Source organism: Salvelinus alpinus, chromosome 15 (genome assembly GCF_045679555.1).
Source record: "Salvelinus alpinus chromosome 15, SLU_Salpinus.1, whole genome shotgun sequence".
Classification (NCBI taxonomy): domain Eukaryota; kingdom Metazoa; phylum Chordata; class Actinopteri; order Salmoniformes; family Salmonidae; genus Salvelinus; species Salvelinus alpinus.
This window is the reverse complement of record NC_092100.1, coordinates 31,697,043-31,722,364: the sequence shown is the minus strand read 5'-3', so window position 1 is coordinate 31,722,364 and position 25,322 is coordinate 31,697,043. Positions and strand designations below refer to the sequence as shown.

At 42.2% G+C, this 25,322-nt stretch overlaps 1 protein-coding gene across 3 annotated transcripts; it reads right to left on the bottom strand.

The window, feature by feature from the left end:
• Window positions 1-1,866: 1,866 nt before the first annotated feature.
• On the bottom strand, window positions 1,867-13,349 carry LOC139539921 (lysM and putative peptidoglycan-binding domain-containing protein 4-like). Of its 3 annotated transcripts, XM_071343326.1 has the most exons (4): window positions 13,169-13,294; window positions 7,939-8,031; window positions 7,264-7,542; window positions 1,867-3,053 (listed from the first exon to the last, which is right to left on the bottom strand). In XM_071343326.1, exons 3-4 carry the CDS (start codon window positions 7,528-7,530, stop codon window positions 2,454-2,456), a joined length of 867 nt encoding a protein of 288 aa, XP_071199427.1. In that variant the 5' UTR covers window positions 7,531-7,542; window positions 7,939-8,031; window positions 13,169-13,294; the 3' UTR covers window positions 1,867-2,453. The 3 variants fall into 3 exon arrangements, with proteins under 3 accessions (XP_071199427.1, XP_071199426.1, XP_071199428.1); XM_071343325.1 differs by lacking the exon at window positions 7,939-8,031 and having other exon boundaries at window positions 13,169-13,349; XM_071343327.1 differs by lacking the exon at window positions 7,939-8,031 and having other exon boundaries at window positions 7,264-7,539; window positions 13,169-13,349.
• Window positions 13,350-25,322: the final 11,973 nt, after the last annotated feature.

Genomic DNA, 25,322 nt, shown 5'->3' with positions numbered 1-25,322 from the left:
TGTTGTAGCCCCAGACAAGCACACCTGACTCAACGCAAGTTTGTCTGGGGCTACAACAAAAATGTGTGCTGTTGGTGGTACTCGAGTTGGAAACACTGATCTATAGGTTAGAGAATTCACTAAAGCAGAGTGGAATTAAAATGACTACACATGTACATACTGTATAGTTGATATATGTATCACTGGACATATTTATTTTTCTGTAGGCTTACAAACATTTTTTGCAATAGAGGGGATTAATCCTTCAAAGTCCTTCAAATTGCAACAAACTTGCTTTAAAATGTCAAGATTTCAGTTTTTTTAAAGGGTTTGAAGAAGGCCCAACCTGAATCAAATACAATACTCTGAAGTCCTACTGTGCTTTTGTCTTAAAGTAAATGCATTTTTCATCCCGGAAAACTATTGAAGGTATGTACTATTTTTAAATCCACAAATAAATGCTTCAATAAAACACCAAATGAAGTTTTTTTCCTATTTAAAATGTATAAAACTGTTTAATATTAACTCAAAAGTTGTTAATAACCTGTGTAATTAATGCCTTCACATATTCACACTGTTGTTTTGGATTTAAATGGAACAAAGACAATAGCAATATCAGGCTACATTTTTCCAGGAGTAACATTAACTGATTGGCACAAAGAGTGAAAGCACCTGATTGAAATGGATTGTGACTAAATATAAATGGCAGCTTTGCTTTTTGGTGGGTGCTTATACAGTGCCTTTAGAAAGCATTTGCGCACCTCAACTTTTTCCACATTTGTTGTTACAGCTTGAATGTAAAAAATGATTAAATTGAGATTGTCCATGGCCTACCCACAATAGCCCATAATGTAAAGTGAAGAATGTTTTTAAATTAATAAATGAACAGCTGAAATGTCAAGTCAATAAGTATTCAACCACTTTATGGCAAGCCTAAATATAGAGAAAAATATAAACGCAACATGCAACAATTTCAAAGATATTACAGAGTTACAGTTCATATAAGTCAGATACCTTAAAATAAGGTAGGGGCGTGGAACATAAAACCAGTCAGTATCTGATGTGACCACCATTTGCCTTATGCAGCGCAAGATCTCCTTCGCATAGAGTTGATCAGGCTGTTGATTGTGACCTGTGGAATGTTATCCCACCTCTTCAATGGCTGTGGGAAGTTGCTGGATATTAGCAGGAACTGGAACACACTGTCGTACTAATAGATCCAGAGTATCCTAAACATGCTCAATGGGTGAGTATGCAGGCCATGGAAGAACTGGCCTTTCAACTTCCAGGAATTGTGTACAGATCCTTGCGACATGGGGCCGTGCATTGTGCTGAAACATGAGGTGATGACGGCTAATGAATGGCACGACAATGGGCCTCAGGATCTCGTCACGGTATCGCTGCATTCAAAATGCAATTGTGTTGTTTGTCCGTAGCTTATGCCTGCCCATACCATAACCCCACCATAGGGCACTCTGCTTGCCCACATGACGCCATACACTTGGTCTGCGGATGTGAAGCCGGTTGGACGTACTAGAAAATTCTCTAAACCAACGTTGGAGGTGGCTTTGGTAGAGAAATGCAACAGCTCTGGTGGACATTCCTGCAGTCAGCATACCAATTGCACACTCCCTTAACTTCTGTGGCATTGTGACAAACTGCACATTTTAGAGTGGCCTTTTGTCCCCAGCACAAGGTGGACTTGTGTAATGATCATGCTTCTTGATATGCCACACCTGTCATGTGGATGGATTATCTTGGCGTAGGAGAAATGCTCACTAACAGATGTAAACACATTTGTGTAGAAACTTTCACAGAAAAGCTTTTTGTGCATATGGAAAATTTCTGGGATGTTTTATCTCAGCTCATGAAACATGGGACCAACACTTTACATGTTGCGTTTATTTTTGTTCAGTGTATGTTCAGGAGTAGAAATTTGCTTAACAAGTCACAATAAGTTGCATAAACTCAATGTGTGCAATAGTGTTTAACACATTTTTTTTTAAATGACTACCTCATGTCTGTACCCCACCCACAGTCAAGCATTGAATTTGAGACAGATTCTGTCTCACACACCAGGGAGGTTTTCCAATGCCTCGCAAAGAAAACAAACATCTCTATAAAATGGCACTACATTTGGACAAACACACAGATATTTTACAATCAGTTCAGACTGGGACAGGCAGTAAGTCCGAAACTGAATATCCATATTCAATTGCAGTTGTAAGGTTGTCACACAGCAAACATGTTAAAATGTCTTCAAAATAATTAGCACAAAGAAGAAAGAACCGCTGACTGGATAAGTGAGACATCTAATAAGGCACACAACATCTGAAACCATGAAGTCCAATGTCTGTGATAAAACACTTACAGAAATCCATACTACAACTTCAATCTTTTGTAAAGAAATGTTACACGGCAACACTTCTTTGATGACCTTTAAGCAGAACACTGGTTTGGGATTTAAAGTGACATTAAGCATGAAGTCCATAGACATTCTTTCCCTGTATTATGTTTTTGGTTCGTTCAGACTGAGGGACACTTTCCTGGCTGCTAAAAGTGCTCCTAGGGCTTTCTGTGATGAGGCCTGTCCCTGAGCTGTTTGAGGTAGCTACAGCAGCAGGCACTCCAGTATCTTGTGTTTTGATATAAACAACATAAAAGACAGGCAGGATAATGCCTATCAGGAGCATGGCCACCACAGCGTTCCACCACTGGATGCCCCAGTCTGCTCCATAGCTGGTCAAGCGCTGGCCTCTGTAGCCCAAATTCTGTGGCTGCTCCGCGGCCTCTAAAAATACCTCATTCTGTGCATCTGTGGTTTGAATCAGTCTCTCAATGTCATGATCCACTTCCTTGAGGAAGTCAGTGTACTCCTGTAGATGTGGCCTACCAGGGGAGCTGGCTGTAGGTCTGTCCTGTGGCTGAGCAGGTGGTGTGGATGAATTTGAGGTTCTGTGTTCTTTGTTAGCCTCAGTCAATAAGCTGTGTTTCTTCACAGGGATTTTGATTGATTTCAATGCAAACATATCCTGTTCCTGAATCAGGTTGTTCACCCTCTTTATGTCAGCCACCTGTTGAGAGGAAGAAGAGAGTCAATATTGTCATAATGTGAGCACACATTATCAGTAGCCTATGCAGACACATACAGGTAACTGCCAAAATAAAGAAAACACGAGTACATGAGGGAAACATATTTTGAAAGAAGTTGCTTCCACACAGATGTGGTTCCTGAATTAAGCAATTAACATTCCATCATGCTTAGGGTCATGTATAAAATGCCCAGTTGCCCATTATTTTGGCTTCCAGGGCTAGAAGAGATCTCAATGACTTTGAAAGTGGGAGCATAGGGGGCTTAAAGGGTGTGTGTGTGTGTGTGTGGTCCCCGATTCAAATGTTAAAGATAGAAGTGCATCAGTCCACGGACCCCAAACTAAATGTTGCATGCATTGAATCACCGGTTCACATTTTTTGGGGGGCTCATATTACATTATTTTTACCTTCCAAAAACAGGCCTACCTTTCATCCTGTGTCAACTGATGCATCCTCTCCTTCAGTGTCAAACTGCATATAATGGTGTTGACATTGAGCTACAAGTCATTTTGCATGCCGAACAACCCCAGGCAATATTAGTAGCCTACTCAAACTGAGCACTGTGCCCAGCTTCGAACGCTTACCAACGCAATAAAGGCTTGCGTGATGTTAGACATTATTAGAGTGCCAACTAAGGATATTAACGGTTAGCCGGTCGTGCTTATCAGTCTATAGGTTAATTTGCAGAATTAAAATTGGTTTAAGAATTTAACAAATCTCAGTCATGAAACAGGAACAGTGTCTTGGTCGAAAGTAAATATTATTTTGACATTTGTTAACTTCTCTAGGATAGGGGGCAGCAAATTCATTATTGGATAAATAGCGTGCCCAATTTCAACTTCCTTCTACTCATCCCCAGAATATAAGATATGCATATTATTAGTAGATTTGGATAGAAAACACTGAAGTTTCTAAAACTGTTTGAATCATGTCTAAGTATAACAGAACTTATGTAGCAGGCAAAACCCCGAGGACTAACCATTAAAAAAAAAAAAGTCACTGTCTGTTCAATGAGTTTATTGGAATACTGGATTTCTAATCACCCTGTTTTCAGTTCCTACCGCTTCCACTGGATGTCACCACTCTTTGGAAATAGGTTGAGGTTATTCCTTTGTGCAATGAAGAAGTGAGGCCACCTGTGTACTGTTTGAGAGTTGCGCAAGACTAGAAAAGTAGCGTTAGTTTGTTGATCTCCTGTATTGAAAACAGATAGACCCGTCTTCAATTTTATCGATTATTAACGTTTACAAATACCTTAAGTTGTATTACAAAAGTAGTTTGAAATGTTTTGGCAAAGTTTAGAGATATTTTGTAGTGACTTTGCGCAAATTGGAAACTGTTTTTCTTCTGGATCAACCGCGCCAAATAAATGGACAATTTGGATATATATGGACGGAATTAATCGAACAAAAGGACCATTTGTGATGTTTATGGGACATATTGGAGTGCCAACAAAAGAATCTCGTCAAAGGCATGATTTATATTTTATTTCTGCGTTGTGTCGTGCCTGCAGTGTTGAAATATGCTACACTCTTTGTTTACTGTTGTGCTATCATCAGATAATAGCATCTTATGCTTTTGCCGAAAAGCCTTTTTGAAATCTGACATGGTGGCTGGATTCACAACGAGTGTAGCTTTAATTTGGTATCTTACATGTGTGATTTAATGAAAGTTTGATTTTATATCATATTTTTGAATTTGGCGCTCTACATTTTCCCTGGCTACATATCCTAGAGAAGTTAACAGGTTAATGGAGGTTGGTTAGTCTGCAACAATTGACAGAAATTTGCATCCCTAGTGACAACCTATGTAATTTATTGTTAACTATACGCTGTTGAAAATTGTTTTACAGAAATAAAAGTAAGCTACCGGAGACAACTCATCTGGCTATACCTGCTGAACAGGGCGTACAATAGATTTATTTTGATTGTTCCGGTTCACCATCAGAAATAGTTTTGCTTTAAACAATCAGTGTATATGGTTATTTTTAGATATGAAATCATCAGCACTACCCTGTATAACAAGTACAGCAATCCTTTTTGTGAGGTGCAGTGCATTTTGTCAAAACGAGAGGAAATCATCACTAAAAACGTCAGAGCCGTAAAAAGCATTCTGAGATGGTTTGAAATCTAAAGTTGTGCTATAATATGCTGTTCATCGACTACAGCTCAGCATTTAACACCATAGTACCCTCCAAACTCGTCATTAAGCTCGAGACCCTGGGTCTCGACCCCGCCCTGAGCAACTGGGTCCTGGACTTCCTGACGGGCCGCCACCAGGTGGTGAGGGTGGGAAACAACATCTCAACCCCACTGATCCTCAACACTGGGGCCCCACAAGGGTGTGTTCTCAGCCCTCTCCTGTACTCCCTGTTCACCCATGACGGCCTGGCCATGCACGCCTACAACTCAATCATCAAGTTTGCAGACGACATTACAGTGGTAGGCTTGATTACCAACAACGACGAAACGGCTTACAGGGAGGAGGTGAGGGCCCTCGGAGTGTGGTGCCAGGAAAATAACCTCGCACGCAACTTCAACAAAACAAAGGAGATGATCGTGGACTTCAGGAAACAGCTGAGGGAGCAGCCCCCTATTCACATCGACGGGACAGTAGTGGAGAAGGTGGAAAGTTTTAAGTTCCTCGGCATACACATCACAGACAAACTGAAATGGTCCACCCACACAGACAGCGTGGTGAAGAAGGCGCAGCAGCGCCTCTTCAACTTCAGGAGGCTGAACAAATTCGGCTTGTCACCAAAAACACTCAAACTTTTACAGATGCACAATCGAAAGCATCCTGTCGGGCTGTATCACTGCCTGGTACGGCAACTACTCCGCCCACAACCGTAAGGCTCTCCAGAGGGTAGTGAGGTCTGCACAACGCATCACCGGGGGCAAACTACCTGCCCTCCAGGACACCTACACCACCCAATGTCACAGGAAGGCCAAAAAGATCGTCAAGGACAACAACCACCCGAGCCACTGCCTGCTCTCCCCGCTATCATCCAGAAGGCGAGGTCAGTACATACAAGTGCATCAAAGCGGGGACCGAGAGACTGAAAAACAGCTTCTATCTCAAGGCCATCAGACTGTTAAACAGCCATCACTAACATTGAGTGGCTGCTGCCAACATACTGACTCATATCTAGCCACTTTAATAATGAAAAAAATGTATGTAATAAATGTAACACTAGCCACTTTATATAATGTTTACATACCCTACATTACTCATCTCATATGTATATACTGTACTCTATACCATCTACTGCATCTTGCCTATGCTGTTCGGTCATCGCTCATTCATATATTTTTATGTACATATTATTATTCATTCCTTTACACTTCCTTTACACTTTCACAACAACTACAAGGTAGTTGTTGTGAAATTGTTAGGTTAAATTACTTGTTAGATATTACTGCATGGTCGGAACTAGAAGCACAAGCATTGCGCTACACTCGCATTAACATCTGCTAACCATGTGTATGTGACAAATAAAATTTGATATAGCACTATAGGCTATTCATTGGCTATGTCATAGCTCATTTGTAAAAATATTGATACATTACTAGCGCAAACACTTAATCTGCCTACATAGTACATACACATACATAATTTACATTCACACAGACTGATCCAGCGCAGAGAGGCCTAGCTCATGAACTCCATCAGCAGAAGACTTGAATTTACAATGGAAAATATGTATTTCTGCAAATGTTAATGCATCGATTCGTTCTCTAATCCCATCGAATTGTTTCAAGGTAAAACGTTTCATTCCTTTATCGTAGCCAATGTATCTACATAGATACGTATTGAATGGTCTTGAAAGGGAAAGATGCACATCCCTAGTGTGTGTGTCTCAGTCATAAAATTTCAACTCAATTGAAAACTTATGGGAGATTCAGGAGCAGCACCTGAGAGAGTTTTCCATCAACAAAACACTAAATTATGGAATTTTCTGTGGAAGAATGGTGTTGCATCCCTCCAACAGAGTTCTAGACACTTGTAGAATCTGTACAAGGCACATTGAATCTGTTCTGGCAACTCGTGGTGGCCCAATTCCCTATTAAGACCTTTATGCTGGTGTTTCCTTTATTTTGGCAGTTACCTATATGTACAGTGTCTGACGTTAAGTGTACTGTACACTATGTACAGTTTTCCGACAACAAATAAATGGGCTCAAGGACTTACCTTGCAGCCATATTGCAGAGCAAGTTTGTTGAGGTTGTCCCCAACCAATACGTCCCTCTCTAGCAGCATGAGGCTGCCCAGTCCGTCCTGGTCCGGCTCCTGCCACCCCCGGGGCCTAAGCGCCATCACATTGAACTCTTCGTCCTCTGAAGAGCCTGCAGAGTCATTTGGCTGGCCGTTCCTGAACATGTACACCTGGCCATCTACACTAGCATGGACATCCACTGGGGCCTGGAAGGCCCGGGGAACAAGGTCTCCTCTCCGCATCACAACTAGCTACTTTAGGTGGAAAGAAGACACAAAATTATCAAGTGTGATAAGGGTTTTATAATAAGTAGCTTGCTATGTAAACTGAATACAAAAACACCTATGTTTCTATAGCTAGTGCACAGACAATCACAAGTACATTGTTTGAACAGTAAGTTAGCCAAACTCTAAATTCCCTTATTTTTTATATTCTTCATTAGCTCAACTTACATCAATTTTACAGCAATGAGTGTACCTTTACCAAAGCCACTTACAACCTCTCTAAATGGAGAGCTACCTATGCCTTTACTCAGCCATAGCTAGTCTACTCTTAGACACTGTGTTACGTGAGATATGTGGTAATGATATTTCCATACTTGACGTTACAGGGCAGCTTATACAAAATGCTCCATAGATTGTTCAACTAACCTGCTCTTGGCGATACCTTTTTCGTTCTTGATTCAGGAAAAAGGTTATCTTTTAAAATGTCAGTGTCCAGTTGCAGGTGGTTCTACAAAAAAACTGAAAAATCAGAAAGATATTAAATCCATGTTTTGTACCACGTGAGGAGGTTCCTCGCCATCTTAGCTGCCGCACATCTAGCATTTCCCAGCATCTTTTCAGGAACTAGTCGTTTCCATGAGACGCAGCAACGTGAAGATGACAGCACGTCACATTGCGACCAAAACAAAGATGTACACACTCACTCGATACAAAACTTGGATTTAATATTAAATCAAATCCCAAGGTCCAGAAACTTTGGGAAACGGCAGCACTCCAAAAACGTTTTTGTTTTCATTTAGTACAAAAAGTTGTCACCTAATTTCATGTATTTTTGTCCTTTTAAAAAACTTTTTGGAGTGCTGCCATTTCCCAATGTTTCTTGAACTTGGGATTTATTTTGAAGTTAGTCATATGGCAGAGCACCCAGCTATTAAAATGAGACAGTGCCCTCGTTACCCACTCAACTCAAAGATATTAAATCCATGTGTTCCTCTGGTTTTTGTGAACCACCTGCAACTGGACACCGACATTTTAGATAACTTTTCCCCGTTTCAAGAACAAGGAAAGTATCTCCAAGAGCAGGTTAGTTAAACTATATGGTGGTGTTTTGTATAAGCTACCCTGTAGAGTTAAGTGTGGAAACATTGCTAGCTAGTTATCGCATAACCCATTCATAGACGCTAACTGCTTTTGTGCCAGTTGATGACAGTATCTTCTGGTCGTTCTGAACGTTAAAATGCACTGCTTGCGGTACGGTTTTGGAAACATATCTTTCATATTAGCAGTAAACGTTTTTTTAAGGCAAAATTACTATACAACTTTATAGGGTTAGGGTTCCCACTAGTGATGGGAGGTTTGGCTCTTTTTACTGACTGAGTCGGTCAGTCAAAAGAACGAATCGTTCGATTCATTTTGTTAATTTGAGTCAGTAATGCCCAGAGCAAGCAGAACCCCCTCCGGGTGAACTGAAAACTCAAAAGAGTCAGAATTCAGATATAGAGTTAAGAGCATTGGGCCAGAAACCCAAAGGTTGCTGGTTTGAATCCCCAAGCCGGATAGATAACAAATCTGTCGTTGTGCCCTTGAGCAAGGCACTTAATCCTAATTGCTCTGGATAAGAGTGTCTGCTAAATGACTAAAATATAAAAAGTTCACGTCCTTCACCATAGGGGGCTTATTGGGGCTGTCATCGGTGACAGATTTGTAAAAGTGTGCTTTAAACAATGTACATTTGTTGATTGCTAGGCATACAAATAAGATTATTTCTTGATACAGTTGAAACAAGGTCTATTTGTGGTGGCCGCAACGGGACTAGATTGTGAACGACACTTGGTGGAATGCATTGCGAACTGCAGTCCCCCAAACGATTAGCTGCTTCATTACAGGAGTTCCCAAACTGAAGATTTTAACGATGATGGAGAATCCTCCTGGTTTAGACCTCACCGCTCGCCATCGTACATAACTAGGTCCAGGCTGCACCTCACAAAAGGACAGTTTGTGATGTGCCAATTTTGATTACAAAATGTTTTAACGGATTAGCCTAAAATGTTTTTCAGCTCAGATTTACTTGAGGCATATATATAATTCAGCATATGCATAGTTTATAGGCCTAGTGTTTATGTATTCATTTGGGTTCACAGTGCGGACCGAACAGAGGTCCCCGTACTGTACGAATAGGTGTACCTGTAACGTCGTTACCTCCCTACTATCTAGCATGCTCCGAACACCTGTGTGTAAGCATAACTGGTAGTGATGGGCATTCCGGCTCATTCGGCTCAGCTCACCAAAAAGAGACTGCTCTTTTGGCTCCCAAACGGCTCTTTAAAAAATATATGTTTTGTATTTTTTCAAGTCAAACAGTTTGCGATAGTTTGACTATGATTGGTGTTTAAAAAATTATATTTAAAAATGCATTGATTTGTTATGAAAAAGAATGCTATTAAACATTTGCATTTAAAGTATAACTTTTGAATGTATATAAACAAAGTGCATATACATCTAACCATTCAAAACTAATACAATCTACAAACAGCATAATAGAATATTGCACCATATCAAAGAAAAATATATAACAATGTGCAAAACTGCAGCATCCCACTTAAAATATTAAACTGGTCCCTCTTTTCTCTCTCTTCTTTATTGCCATGTTATAACCAGCAGCACACAGCAATGCTGACCATATTTTGCTTTTATGAGAGATTTTGTCCCGTTTGTGAGAAGACCCTCTCAGAGGGAACGGATGTGACCACTATGCAGAGTCTCCCTGTCATGACTTTAGTAAGCCGTGGGTAGGCAGATGCCTTGTTCTTCCACCAGCTCAGAGGATCTGCAGATCTTTGGAGGGGCTCCTCCAAATAGGATTGGACCTCCATTATGGCATCTGCTGAGGGATTCTTTTGTGCTGTTGCTCTCTCGTCAAACAGTATCCAAACAGCAGACGTTTGTGGCACTACTGCTGGTGCTGGTGCTTCTGCTCCATCTGATCCCTCTTCTCCCTGTTGCCCTGGTGCCTGAGCCAGCTGACTGTTGGGGCTGGCCCTCCCTGCTGCTGAGGTTATTCTTTGAAGAGCCCCATCAATTGCTCTGGCATCACTGAAGGCTAACTTCTTAAACCTGGGGTCAAGTGCAGCGGTTTCTGATAGCATGTGATTATATTCCATTCTGTACAACTTTCTGTCCATTGATGAACATAGGGTGTCCATCAACTCATTACATTTTCTTCTCTCTGGCGGCTGGCTGTGATTCGCTGCCGCCCCTTAAACAGGAGTATCAGTATCATTCATATATAATACTGGATTAAATAATTTAGTAATAACTGCTTACTGTACCTCTCTCCACTGATCTCCACAGTAACCTGCTTAAAGGGTTCCAGGACTCTGCACACCTCCTCCACCACCACCTCCCATTTCTCTTGTGTCAGAGCATCAACAGGTGCATTGACAATGGCCAGGGTAGAGAAGATGGTATCCTTTGACTCAAGAAACCGCTTCAACATATAGAATGTTGAATTTCACCTTGTAGTGCAGTCTTGTTTAGGCCTCAGCTCAGGCATCCCCATCTGGCGTTGTGTAGACTTTAGTTTTTCAGCACCTACTGTGCTCCTGTGGAAGCATTCCACAGCTGCTTTCACTTTGTCCACAGTGGGCTTCAACTTCAGAGCATCTCTTACAATCAGGTTGATTGTGTGGGCAAGACATGGATGATGGGTCCATTTTAACGGCTTTGGTTATGTTAGCTGCATTGTCATTAACACAACAGACCACTTTTCCATCTACTTGTCATTCTCTGGCCACTCAACAGTTCCTCTGCCAAGTTATCTGAGGTGTCTGTGGCTGAACTCAAAGCAGTCCAGAGACAGCTAGACATCGAAAAATCTTCAATGAAGTGACATGTAACAAGTGGTTACCCTTGATGTCCAGCAGTCAGTGGTAAGGCTAACTGCAGTAGCTTTTTGGACTCTTTCCCGCACTGAATCCTGTGTGCTCTCGTACAGTTGTGGAATAAGTGACTTTGAAAGGGTTTTCCTGCTTGGAATTGCATACATTGGATTTAGAGTATTGCTACAATTTCTAAAACCTCTGTCCTCCACAATCGAAAATGGCTGGAAATCGGTGGCAATCATTTTAGCCAATGCAATATCAATTTGGCCTTGTTTTGCTATAGACATATGCTTTGGCATAAAGTGGTCCATAGAAGACTGCATTGCTGTGGGTCGCGGAGTAGGCCTACTTGACTGAGTGGCTGGTTCGACCACTATCACTAGCAGGCCCGCTAGTTTCTCAAAGCTCCGCTACAGCTAGCTTCACAGTTGGGTGCACAGTTAGTTGGGTGCACAGTTCGCATATGCCGGTGTAGGTTGTGGGTAGAACCGGCTTTATGAGATTTTGTTTTGGCAAATTCTATTATTAAAATGCATCCAAATGCTACTGTGCTTCGGACTCATTTTCCGGCTGTTGTCTTCACAGCTGTCCTTCCTCTCTCTACTCGGCTGCTAAGTGTGTGACTTAGTGAGTTGGCTCGGCCCTCCCTCACGCATCTTTGGTTCATTGGTTGACACTGTGTGTCTGATTGACAGGAACAACAGGTGAGAAGTCTGAGAAGACAGTCAGAACGAATGTGTGTGCGTGCGCTTGAGCTATATTATTATTATTTTTTAAATGTCGTTCTTTGAATTAGTTAATTATATTCATTTAAATATTTAGATTATTCATATCTTAATTGTTTTATATTTTTATAAATAGATTCCGCTCTTCTGATATGCGAGCCGGCTCCCAAAGTTCACCTACAAGAGCCGGCTCTTAGAGCCGACTCGTTCGCGAACGACCCATCACTAATAACTGGAGGCACACACAGCTTGTGGATTTGTGCAAAACTACTACAGTATCTTTATTTGAAAAACATTCTCGCTGACAACCAAGATAAGCGGCACATCAGCATATGTTTCGAAAACAATGATTAGACGTTTCTAAACCTTTAAACACAACTTCGAAATTGTAGTTCACATGGAGCCAACCGTGGGCGAATGTAACCGCTAAAAAATCTATACTATGTAAAGTTAAGGGTTTTCGAGAGCTGGCTAGTTATCACATATGTCGCGTTACGTAACACATTCAATGTACCTAGTCAGACCATGCAAAGTTGCATACATGCAACAGACAGTCCTGAAACTAGTCTAGATGTGTTATGAATTAGCTGAGAAATCTCAACTCCAGGTAGATACATAACTACCTGGAGTTGAGATTTGTCAGCTAGCTTTTGTACCTACTAGTTATACATGAAACTAACGTTAACTTCATGTCTGACCTGTTGCTTCATAAAAACTATGACAATCGCTTGCAAGCTACTATACATACTATCAAAACGAAAAAATTAACAAAATAACCGGCAAGTTACGTGGCGACTGGTACGTAGCTAGTAACAGCTAGCCGTTTAAGTTAGCTAACAGGCCGAATATATTTTGACCTTGCACACTTAACGTTACTTGCTTCACTCACGGACTGTGGACGTGACATTATAGTAAGCCAAAATTACCTAACACATTACAGTAGCTAGCTTGAACCAAATGTTTATCAATCAATCTAAAAAATAAAATGTACAAAATAGGTTTATTCATATCAAATCAGATTGGCTAATAAGGTTTGAGCTTGCAACTCACCTTAAAAGTAACTCGTCCAGTTTTCCCATAGTGTCAAATCCCCCGCAATTCTCACTTTTTACAGAGCTGCAAAGACGGGACTCTCACTTTCAGCGTTGGGAAATCCAGTATAAGGCATAGTTTTTCTTCTTCCTGTAGTTTTCCGGCAGACGAAATGCTTTGTTCGTTTTTCTTCTTCGATGAGATTTGACGGCGGTTGGCATCCAATAAATGTTGAATTACCGCCACCTACTAGAATGGAGTATAACTCCCTTATACTTTGCTTGAATTTTTGTATTATTAAATAAACTACAATCTAAAACTACACTCACAAAAAATATATATATAAAAAATAAACACTATACTCCACTATTTAGTTCTACTTCAGGCCAACAGCCTGAAAAGATGGGACACCACCACTCAAAACACCCTGTAACTCTGTCAGGTCTAGCACACCCAAATACCTCTCTGCACCTGCCACCACAACATAAATTTTCTGCAACTTATGTTCCATCCCTATAGTAGTTGATCACCATTGCTATAAATGCTAAAAATTCAATATTACTGAAACATATATCACTTGTTGGTTTATCACTCTGTACTGATACAGATCTACTACTCACACCACTCCTCTTAGGATCCCTCCCCCTTGACCCATCTTCCTCTACTTTCTTCACTGCCTCAGCATATGACAACTTCTGCACTACTCGAACCCTGGAAACCTCAACCTGCCTCTCTCGCACCAGACATTTCTGATCCCCAGCCCCACGGGCACCCCTACAATTAACACATACCACTACTTTCCCAAATGCTACACATTCCTTTGTCTCGTGCCCTTTTGCACACTTCTCATGCCTAGGAACCTCCCTCCTACACACTGCTGCAACATGCCCATAAGCTTGACACTTGTAACAACGTAATGTATTTGGCACAAAAGCTAATACAGCATAAGTTATATATCTTAACATCACGTTGTCAGGCAAAGAGTCAACATCAAAACTCAAAACAACAGACAATGACTTCTGTTTCACCACTCATGCCACCCTGTCTGAATCACACCAAACAATGAGCATCACAAACACCTGCAATCTTCACCTTTAGCTTTCACATTTACCACTACCTGAGTAATCACTCCTTTCAATGGCACCCTTTTCTTGAGAGTAAACATTTTTACATCTCTTGCCCCCATTCATTTAACGTGGAGCACCTGCTCCATCTGACCAGCAGAAACACAAACAATTATCACAAGACCACTTCTGTTTACGCTCACCAATTCCACAGCACCCGATTCTGTTTTCACCCACCCTGAAACCACAAATGAATCAGCCAAAAGGCAAGGGTCCACTTTTTCCAAAAACTTCAAGCCTACTGTCACAGACTCATCTTTATCCTGACCCTCGGTGCAAGCCTCGGGCTCCGAGAACTTCAACACACCTACCACCTCCAATACTTCACCCTCATACACTTCCATTTCTCCTCCGGTCTTCAGCTCACACTGCTTACACTTTCTACCATTCTCCTTTAACAAACCATTTCCCTTTTCCTGCCATTTTTAACCAACTCAAGCTCACCCTCTTCCTCCCTTACAACAGTGCATCCCACTTGTAAAGCAGCTTCTTCTTCTTGATGTTCTTCTTTATCAATAGCTACCAATGCTTTTCCATTTCAAACAAGCATGCTCTTCCAACCACATCCACCATCTCCCAACCCTACCATACCTTTCACAGTTTGGAAAGTGCATTGCACATTTGTTCTTAAAAAAAGGCATATGCTGACCACTTGTTGGCTGCTTTTCCTTCACTCTGCGGTCCAACTCATCCCAAACCATCTGAATGGGTTGAGGTCGGGTGATTGTGCAGGCCAGGTCATCTGATACAGCACTCCATCACTCTCCTTGGTCAAATAGCCCTTACACAGCCTGGGGGTGTGTTTTGGGTCATTGTCCTGTTGAAAAACAAACGATAAACCCACTAAGCGCAAACCAGATGGGATGGCGTATTGCTGCAGAATGCTGTGGTAGCCATGCTGGTTAAATGTGCGTGCTTCATTGTGGGTCTTTGGAGGAGATTAGGGAGAGAACATCCTGGACTTGGGATGGTATAATGGCAGGAGAGAAGAGCCTGCCATGGAAGCAGGCGGAAGCAGCGAAGGAGGGACAGCGACGAAGTCGGGGAGGAAGGCCACAGAAACCCCAATAATTATTTTGGGGGGGGGAACATGGAGCAGTCGGCGGAGCCGAGGAGTGAACCAGAGCCAGTCTGGGAGAAGAAGGACAATTTGGAGGAGAGAGAAATGGGAGAGTTGTTGAGTTGGTGGAGGATACACGGATTTGGAATAAAGGAACGTGTTGTCAGTTTGGTGCCACCTGAGTCAGCTCCCCGTACTCGTCCTGAGAAGTGTGTTAATGTTCCGGAACAATTGATGCCGGCTATACGCACCAGGTCTCCAGTGCACCTTCACAACCCAGGACGTCCTGTGCCAGCTCCTCGCACTTGCCGTGTGAAGTGTGTTAAAGTTCCGGTACCATTGATGCCGGCTATACGCACCAGGTCTCCAGTACGTCTCCACAGCCCGGTACGTCCTGTGCCTGCTCCTCGCACTCTCCCTCAAGTGCGTGTCCCCAGTCAGGTCCGTCCTGTTCCTGCTCCTCGCACTCGCCCTGAGGTGCGTGTCACCAGCCCGGTGCCACCTGTACAGGTCCCACGCATCAGGCCTCCAGTGCCCCTCCACAGTCCAGTACGTCCTGTGCCTCCTCCCCGCACTCGCCCTGAGGTGCGAGTCATCAGCCCGGTACCACCAGTGCCGGCCCCACGCACCAAGCTTCCGGCGACAGTTCCCAATCCAGAGTTTCCGGCGACGTTTCACAGTTCGGAACCTCCTGAGACGGTCCACAGTCCAGATCCTCCTGCGACGGTCTGCGGTCCGGAGCTTCCGGCGACGGTCTGCGGTCCGGAGCCTCCGGCGACGATCCCCGCACCAGAGCCGCCGTGGAAGATGATGTATCTGCGAGCAGAGTGGGTACTTCGCCCCGCACCGGAGCCGCCCCCGACGGTAGATGCCCACCCGGACCTTCCCCTATTGAGTCAGGTTTAGCAGTCGGAGTCTGGGGGGGGGGGGGTGCTGTCACGCCCTGACCATAGAGAACTGCTTATTCTCTATGTTGGTTGGGGCGTGATAGTGACTAGGGTGGGTCATCTAGGTGTTTAATGATCTATGTTGGCCTGGTATGGTTCGCAATCAGTGGCAGCTGTTTATCGTTGTCTCTGATTGGGGAAATGGCTGCCTAAATATGATCCCCATTGTGCTTTGTAGGATCTTGACTATGTTTTGTGTAGCTGTTTGTGAGCAGCCCAGAACGTCACATTTCGTTTTTCTTCTGTTTTGTTTGGTGAGTTTATTAAACATGTGGAATTCTACACACGCTGCGCCTTGGTCCAATCATTATAACGATCGTGACAGTATTGTGTGTAGGCCAGTGACAAAAAATATCAATTTAATTCATTTTTAATTCTAGCTGTAACACAACAAAATGTGGAAAGTCAAGGAGTGTGAATACTTTCTGAAGGCACTGTTATTATCTTTCTTGTACCTGACTCAAAGGAGAAAGTACACGGCTTGTATTTCGCAGACGTCGGTTTGTAAGATTTGTATCTCACGCCCTTCTTTCGGGCCTCGCGTAACGTCGCCATCCACCATCTTCCTCCAACCCCACCTCTGTCCTGCCCGACTAAGCATAAGCAGACCAAGAGAGGAGTTTTTGTATGGGGGACAATGAGAGTGTCAAATTTGATCAATACAGAAGTGACTCGCTATTTTGATGAGGCTTATTTGATCGAATAGAAGTTTCATAATGCTTAGGTTGTTACAAGTGTATTAATATGTTTTATACAAAAGATAATTGGCTGGCTAGAATGTTCCCGCCTGATCTCGCCTCCTCCTAACTACCTTTCACCTTTGCGGACATGTATTTCCAGATGTTAGAGTGGTCGGTTGACCATCTTGTCAATATAATAGATACATCTTTGCAGACACACAGCACAGACAGCCATATTGACTGCCTCTACCACTGCCTGTCCCAATGATTCAGATATTTTATCATTCCTCTATGGAAAATGTTAGGTTGGGGGTAAAGAATCTGATCCTAGGTCTGTGGTGCACGCACACAATTGCAGAGTAGTATGGTAAAGTGACAAAATATGCACCGATCACAATATTGATTTCATCAACGTTGGCCAGTAGGGTGAAGGTACTGCCCCATCTTTATGAGAACTTCTCTGAGGAAAGAAATCTTGACAGTGCAGAAGTAGAAGTATAGTGCAGAAGTATAGGGCATTTTATCAATTCGATTTCTTCACCACCTGCATCCTCTCTCCTCCATCCTCTCTCTCGCCTCCTTTTGGAAAATGTCAAAGGTAATTGAGGACAGTTGGCGAGGAGAGTGAACTTGGATGGAAATGTACTTGCTTGAAGCAAATAGGAAGAGGTGAAGCAAGATGGATAACTGGGCACAAAATATGTTTTCTCCAGCAAGTGGCAATTTTGGGGGTTTTTTTGCTCTCAAAGGAGTTTTTGTATGGTCAATGAGTGTCAAATTTGGTCAACAAAAAATGTAATGGCTTATTTGCTATATGTGGCTTATTTGGCCTAATATAAGTTTTAGTAATGCTTAGGTTGTTATGAGTGTACTGATATAAGTAGGACACGTGACATCCCGGTGACTGAGAAAAAACACTTTATATCTGTCACCACTTCCGCCGAAGTTGGCTCCCTTGCCTGTTCGGGCAGTGCTCGGTGGTCGTCGTCACCGGCCTACTAGCCGCCACCGATCCCTTTTTCATTGTCTGTTTGTATTGTCTTATTAGTTGCACCTGTGTCTATTTGTGTGCTTGATGGGCTTCCTTATTTGTAGTACGTTTACCCGCCCTTGTTTTGTGCGGGATTATTCTTGTGTTACGTGTGTGCGTTATTTTTAGGTGTGTTCGGTTTCTAGAACTAGTACCCTGTGTTTTGGGTGGTCCATTTATTTCGCGCCCTGTGTTGTGGGCTTGCTTTTGTGCCTTATTAAAGTGCACCTTTCCCCGTGGAACTCTCTGCTCTCTGCGCCTGATTCTTCCTCACACACCTAGTCCCTCGTGACAATATCAGAGTTGTGTATGTTGTTCCAGTGGCGTGCCGTGGGCCTGGGGCCTAGGCCTTCAGTGAGGTACTACACAGTCCCACCCGAATTAATCCACCTCTTATTACCATCATTATGCCATGGCTCTAGACACTATACATTTAGACAGAAACGCAGTATAACCAGGCGTTGCGTCACCTTGAAATTGACAAATTGAAATTTTGGGGTAAACAGTGTTTAACAGACAACTCAAGTTTGCAAAGCCAGTGTGGCTCCAAACACCAAATCGATCACTTGCAAATAATAGGCATTCCCAGCAGTACAGTTTGCAGTGCTTCTCGGAGCCATAGCGCTCGTAGTTGAAACTTTGAAAGTGGCGAGCGAACGAACCCCTTTCCCGCCTGTGAAAGGCTTTGTGGCGTCGGGCGACCTCTCCTTACAATGTCTAACTTTTCTTGAAAAGTTCGTCTTGAGAATGGCGTTATAATTATATCCTCAACCAAATCGATATCTTCTCCTCCTTCCGCCATTGTGGGTTGAAAAAACAGCTTAGTAGAACGCGAATTAATTCGTTTATCAAATTCAGTTTCCTAGATCTGCATAGACCTGCCCATAGGACCTGCCTCTCAATATTGGTAATCCAATCAAAAGACGTGGACGCACTACGCCTGCTAGCTGGCTCCTGTGTAACACTGGAGCCAGCCAGCAGGCGTACAATAGCCAACTCTAAAGCTGATTGGTTGACACAAAATTTTAATTTCCATTCCCTTTAAGCTACAAGCGCCCGCACTGTTGATTCTGAAGGCCCGAGGGCAGATTTTAGACCCCTGGCAACACATGATGGCTGAATATGATTGGATAAAAGATCTAACATAAAGACCAGCCCTCCAAATCTCAACCTGGGGCTGGAAGCAGTGCAACCAAGAGGAAAGCTATGAAATGAAGAGTATAACTCTTACTCTGGGGAATCATTTAATACATATTTGTGGGAAAATATATTTAAAAAAAAATTATATTCTGATGATGTTTAGGCCAGCAGAGAAGGCCTTGCAGGCCCTGACGGCCCACCACTGTGTTGTTCACACGCGTATCTGCCCTCTCATTGGCTAGAATGGTCCCACCTGATCTTGCTTCCTCCCGACTGCCTTACATTTTTTAAGAAATGTAGAGCGGCTACTTGAGTATCTGATAATCTGTGCTTCAAATGAGACAGTCCTTCTCCACTCCCGCATCATTAGGCAAATTACATTTACAGGGGTGGATCCCAAAATAAATGTGTTAATTGATCAAAACAAATTAAGTTAGTTGTGCAATACACTTTATAGATAAAACAATAAGTAGCATATTGTTTTTAATTATGTGCATGTTTTTCTGTGACAAAACAAAAGCTGATTCAAAGGTGGTGTGGCAGATTTTAAAACTCTTCTTCGGTAGGATACACATGAGTATCCTCGATAAAAGGTGGCTATCGAGGAAGGGAGGACACTCCTCTGTTTGCCTACTAACGAACTGACACCCTCCTCGACCACTGAACCACTTATTGGTTTCCGGGTCACAGTGGAGAGAGGATGGAGGGTGGTCTTTTGCCCAAACGAGAAAACCCCTGTAACAGTTTAAGCCAATCATACTGTAAAAGGCATTCATTGAATCATGTTATTCTCAGTCAAACCAGATACTTACTGTTCATTCAGGAAATACACATTTTGAGGTAAAAGAGTGAAATTACTTTGACAGGGTGAGATTCTCGATTACTGAATGAACTATTTCATGTTGTCTTGCCTTCCCTGTGAATAGTTTTCAATGCAATGAAATACTTGTGTTTCTTCACGAAAGTAAGAAAAGATCAGCAGTTTACCTGTGCCACACCCCCCAGGACTGTAACCAGAGAGGAAGAAGTGAAGCGAGAGGGTTTAGTCCGCCAAAAAAACACTTTTTTTTATGGAGGTCAATGAGAGTGTCGAGTTTGGTCAACAAAAAATGTAATTTCTAATTTGCTACCTGAGGCTTATTTGATCGAATAGAAGTTTAGTAATGCTTAGGTTGTTACGAATGCACTGATATAACTGAACACACATGGCATTTCAGCAACTTAAAAAAAAAAAAACTTCATATCGAAGTTGTGCCGGTTGTTCACGTTGTTCACGTATCTGCCCTTTCATTGGCTAGAATTGTCCCACCTCCCATCCCGCCTGTCTTCCATCTTTGAGGACATATATTTACATCGCTAGAGCGGTCACTCGACTATCTTGTTAATATAATAGATCATCTTTGCTGTAACATAATATCCCGATTAGAGGGAGGGCAGGAGCCGCTCACAGGTAGGCTTGAAAGTTGATCAGGACCCGGGAAAGAAAGTAAGCCTAAAACTGAAGAAAAAAAATATATATTACATGGTAAATTATTAACACTAGTGCGTAACTGGACTATGTAACTAGGACTCTTTAAAAGTAGGGCGATAAGAAAATAAAAGCTGAGGGTGTATATTCAGCTTAAAATCCAAGTTGTGAACAAGCCAACAACAGAGTGGCTGCTGATCTAACTTCTCTGGACCCCTCTTCCCGACAGCTAAATGTCAGAAGTTCTGCTCATGTGCGGAATTATCTACTTCATGCAGTCTCTGCTCTACTTGTTCGGCTGCCCAGAGAACAGGCTACTCTGGCGTATGGTGAATTAGCTGAATGAATGTATGCAAGATCACATAATGACTGTTTTCTACATAACAGAGACAAATATAATAGCATAGTTGTACAAAAAAACATTTCTTATGAGATTACAGGATGATTGTGCGGACGGTCACATTTTTTTCTCATACGGCCAAAACTCAACAGTGCGTGCCAATAGGCAAAATATGTACTTCGATTTAAACAAAACGCAAGCATGCCACAGTTTAACACCATCTAATAAAAAATTTGCTCACTGTACATAGCTAATTCAAAACACTACTGTATGTCTATATGCTAGGCCTACTTTGAAACAACATCGTAGTCTATATAACTCAAGAAGATATTAAATGCATATGCCCATGATACTGATTGGTCAAATAATTGTCATGAAGATGCTGCATGGACATTTCACCAGTAAAACTTGAAGAATTGTAATTCACGACTTGACAGTGAGAAATGTGAAGGGTGGGTGACAACAAAGATTTGTGCGTAAAGTAGGCCTAGAGCCTCTAGAGGTAAAGTAACACATGCACAGAATGTGATTTGGATCTTCAGCTCTGGGGAAAAGGGATCCAGGGGCCCGGGACTGGGGCGGTTCGGCAGCCTCCAGATATGCTGTCATGTGCCTTTTACTGAGGAGTGGCTTCCGTCTGGGCACTCTACCATAAACGCATGGTGGACTGTTGCAGAGATGGTTGTTCTTCTGGAAGATTTTCCCATCTCCAAGGAGGAACTTTGGAGCTCTGTCAGTGTCTATCAGGTTCTTGGTCACCTCCCTTACCAAGTCCGTTCTCCCACGATTGCTCAGTTTGTCCGGCCGGCCAGCTCTAGGAAGTGTCTTGGTGGTTCCAAACTTCTTCCATTTAAGAATGATGGAGGCCACTGTCTTCTTGGGGACCTTCAATGCTGCAGAAATGTTATGGTACTCTTCCCCAGATCTGTGCCTCGAGACGATCCTGTCTCGGAGCTCTAGGGCCAATTCCATCGACCTCATGGCTTGATTTTTGCTCTGACATGCACTGTCAACTGTGGGAACTTATATATACAGGTGTGTGCCTTTCCAAAACATGTCCAATCAATTTAATGTACCACAGGTGGACTCCAATCAAGTTGTAGAAACAGCTCAAGGCTGATAAAATGAACCAGCATCCACCTGAGCTCAATTTTGAGTCTCATAGCAAAGGGTCTGAATACTTATGTAAATAAGTTATTTCTGTTTTTATTTTGAATACATTTGTAAGCATTTCAAAAAAACTATTTTCCCTTTGTCATTATGGGGTATTGTGTGTAGATTGATGAAGATTTTTTTTTAAGTTATCCATTTTAGAATAAGGCTGTTACGTAACAAAATGTGGAAAAAGGGAAGGCATCTGAATACTTTCCGAATGCACTGTATGCCATTTTGTGGTTGTCTAGATCCAGTCTAGATCTTGCTCTAGTGCACTAGCACTAGAGCAAGCGTGAGCAGATGCTACTTCATCAGCTCATCCAGAAACATGACAGACAGTGGATGAATATGAAATTGATAATCAGTGAGGGGCTATGCGTTCTGTGGAAAATAATGCACTACGTGGAATGTGTGTGCCACAGTGCACTTGCGGAGTGGCACACACCTTCCAGAGAGTTGCATTATTTTCCGGAGAACGTATAGAGTCCTGAGTTGATTGTCCCGCTTATACCACAGTTAAATTGAACACATTTGCTGCTAGAAATGTGTTCAACATCCACAGAAGTAGCTAGCAAATTTACTAGATGGCTATAGTAGTTGCATTGGTAATCAAATCAAATTTGTTTATATAGCCCTTCTTACATCAGCTGATATATCAAAGTGCTGTACAGAAACCCAGCCTAAAACCCCAAACATCAAGCAATGCAAACAAACAGACTTGCTAGCTTAGCTAACCAAACCATCAGTCCTGCTAGCTTGCTATTATGAAAATACAATTAAACAATACCATATTCATATTTTCAATTTGACGTTTGCTTTCAAAAGCAGCTCAAACATAGAACATGTAAGATTTTAGAATGAACTGTCTATCCATTGAATATTGTATTGCATTATAGGGAATTAGAAAATGGGTGTGTCTAATCTTGAAAGTTTATTGATTAAAACTGCATTCCAGCAGGTGTCTATTCCACATTCCAGCAGGTGTCAATGTGTCAATTCCACAAGTTACCACCGGCTAAAGCTATGACATTAAAATGCCTATTTACTATGTTCCATCGACCGCACAATCCACTGTCTCATTGCCCAGCCAGGCAATTTATAAAAAGCATCTAGACATTATATCACATCTATTTTAGACTAACATTTCGTTTTCAACAGAGGACATTTGTATAAACCTGTCACTCTGACATTTGCAAAAAAAAAATCTAGATTCAAATTTGTTCTCCAGCTGTTGCATAGTAATGAACGTGTTGGGAGTCGGGATGAGACATGCAGGAAGGCAGCTTTTCTCAGTCAGTCGAAATCATGAATCAGCAGCATTTTTATGGCTATATACAAAGAAATATCAATAGAGAACAGGTAAAATGAAACGAAGTGCAGCTAGTTTGCAGTCTTTCCAGCTTCTTTTTGAAGTGATTGTCTTAGCTGTGGTGTTGACTAGGTCCTCTGAAAAACAGTGTCCTGACGAGAGAGCACATTTTCTATGCCAGGTGAAATTGTGCATCATTAGCTCATTGTTATGGATGTATCCAAATAAATGTCACTGGGAAACAGCTTAAACAAATGCAAATGCAGCTACTTTGTTGTTATTCTGGCTGCACTGTTTGAAGTGACTGTAAGTTAGCCATAGTTGGCTAGCTAGCAAGCAAGGGATAAGAATGTTGCCAGCCAGTATGGCAATAGAACATTTAGAACAAACGACTGGGTCGCGTCCATAGATACAGAACAAAAATACTTAATGACTGGGTAGCGTCTCTGTCAACCGAACCGATAGAACGAATGACCAGCCGGCTTTGGTAGCAACCCTAGATTTATGTCAGGACTATATCTGTGGAAGGATGAAATAGTATGAATAAATTAATCAAAATAACTTTTTAAAATGAAAATATGCAATTCATTATTGTAATATGTTGGTAACCCGCTGTATAAAAGTGATAATGCCCTCGAAGCCGGTGTTTGGAGGATATATTGGCATGGTTTGCTGGCCCTCGACTTCGTCTCGGGCTTAACAACACCCGTGCCAATATATTCTCCAAAAACCGGCTTCGAGGGCATTATCACTTAAATAATGCACACTCCATAATGCACGCTCTAGAATGCCTTTCAAGCCAATCAGAAACTAGTATTCAACAATGGCATGGTATAAAAATGTTTTATATCTTCGGTTGTGAGTGAGTGTCTTGTATGCAATTTAAACATTTCTTTATGGGGCCGTCTATGGAAATTGTATTTTTGGGCTTTACTTCAGCTAAACTGCAGTACCCAACGTTGTCCTCTGGGTACAGTGGAAACCATGCTTCTAGACCAAAACCCTGGGGCCTTGAAACAAACAGTCCCTCAAACCGGGAAATAAATAATGATACGTCACCGGATGGAATACATTTTATTTTATTTGTTAGTCCTGGGCTGCATTCAGTTTGCTTCAACGTTTGCTGTGTTGCGTGACGGTTTGTACTGAACCACATGTTTCCCCAAAATGGTGAGCACCGTTCTTCAACAGCCTTTGAGGTACATTTGCTCCCGTTTGGTGGATATGGCGAGGTGTGGCCTGATCAATATGGGTGTGACCATCTGAAATTACAAAACTTGTGCTGCACACCATATGGTAACTGCCATCTGGGCCACCATAATCATAATGTTTTTTAACGGATCATTCAGTAAAGTAATGTTTCTGTTGAATTCAACATTGCATAATGTTCTGTCGTACTGAACGCAACCCTGGTCACCTCTTGGTTATAACTGGGGCCAAAACGGCCTAGAGCAGTTAAACCTGTTGGTATCCTTGAATTGGATATAACCCTATAGAAAACAGTATTTGCAATGAGAATAAAATCCTTTAGCATTGGCCCTGTAGTCTATTTTCAATGGAGACTAATTGGCCCTACTAGCAGACAATTGAGCCTCTAGATGGTGCTGTTTGACTTTAGAAAGAACATCTGTGGGGATTATAGGCTGTGTTTACACAGGCAGCCCATTTCTAATAATTTCCCAGTTATTATTGGTCTTGTGACCAACCAGATCAGATATACTGCCAATAATTTGGCAAAATATCAGTATTGGTCTGCCTGTGTAAATGCAGCCTAAGAATGGAATTTTCTACTTTCTTGTAAAATGGTTATACCGACAGAGGTCAGAATTCTTCATTCTTATTTTCAACAAGTATGTCTGAATTTCACCATCAAAGTGTGTCTTCTAAGACTACTGCCTAGGACCAATGGATGCTGAGGC

Excerpts from the sequence above, each read along its gene's own strand:
- LOC139539921 (XM_071343325.1), bottom strand. The coding sequence starts at position 7,530 with ATGCGGAGAGGAGACCTTGTTCCCCGGGCCTTCCAGGCCCCAGTGGAT. Across the intron at positions 3,054-7,263 it reads CTCTGCAATATGGCTGCAAG|GTGGCTGACATAAAGAGGGT; the intron begins GTAAGTCCTTGA and ends TCCTCTCAACAG.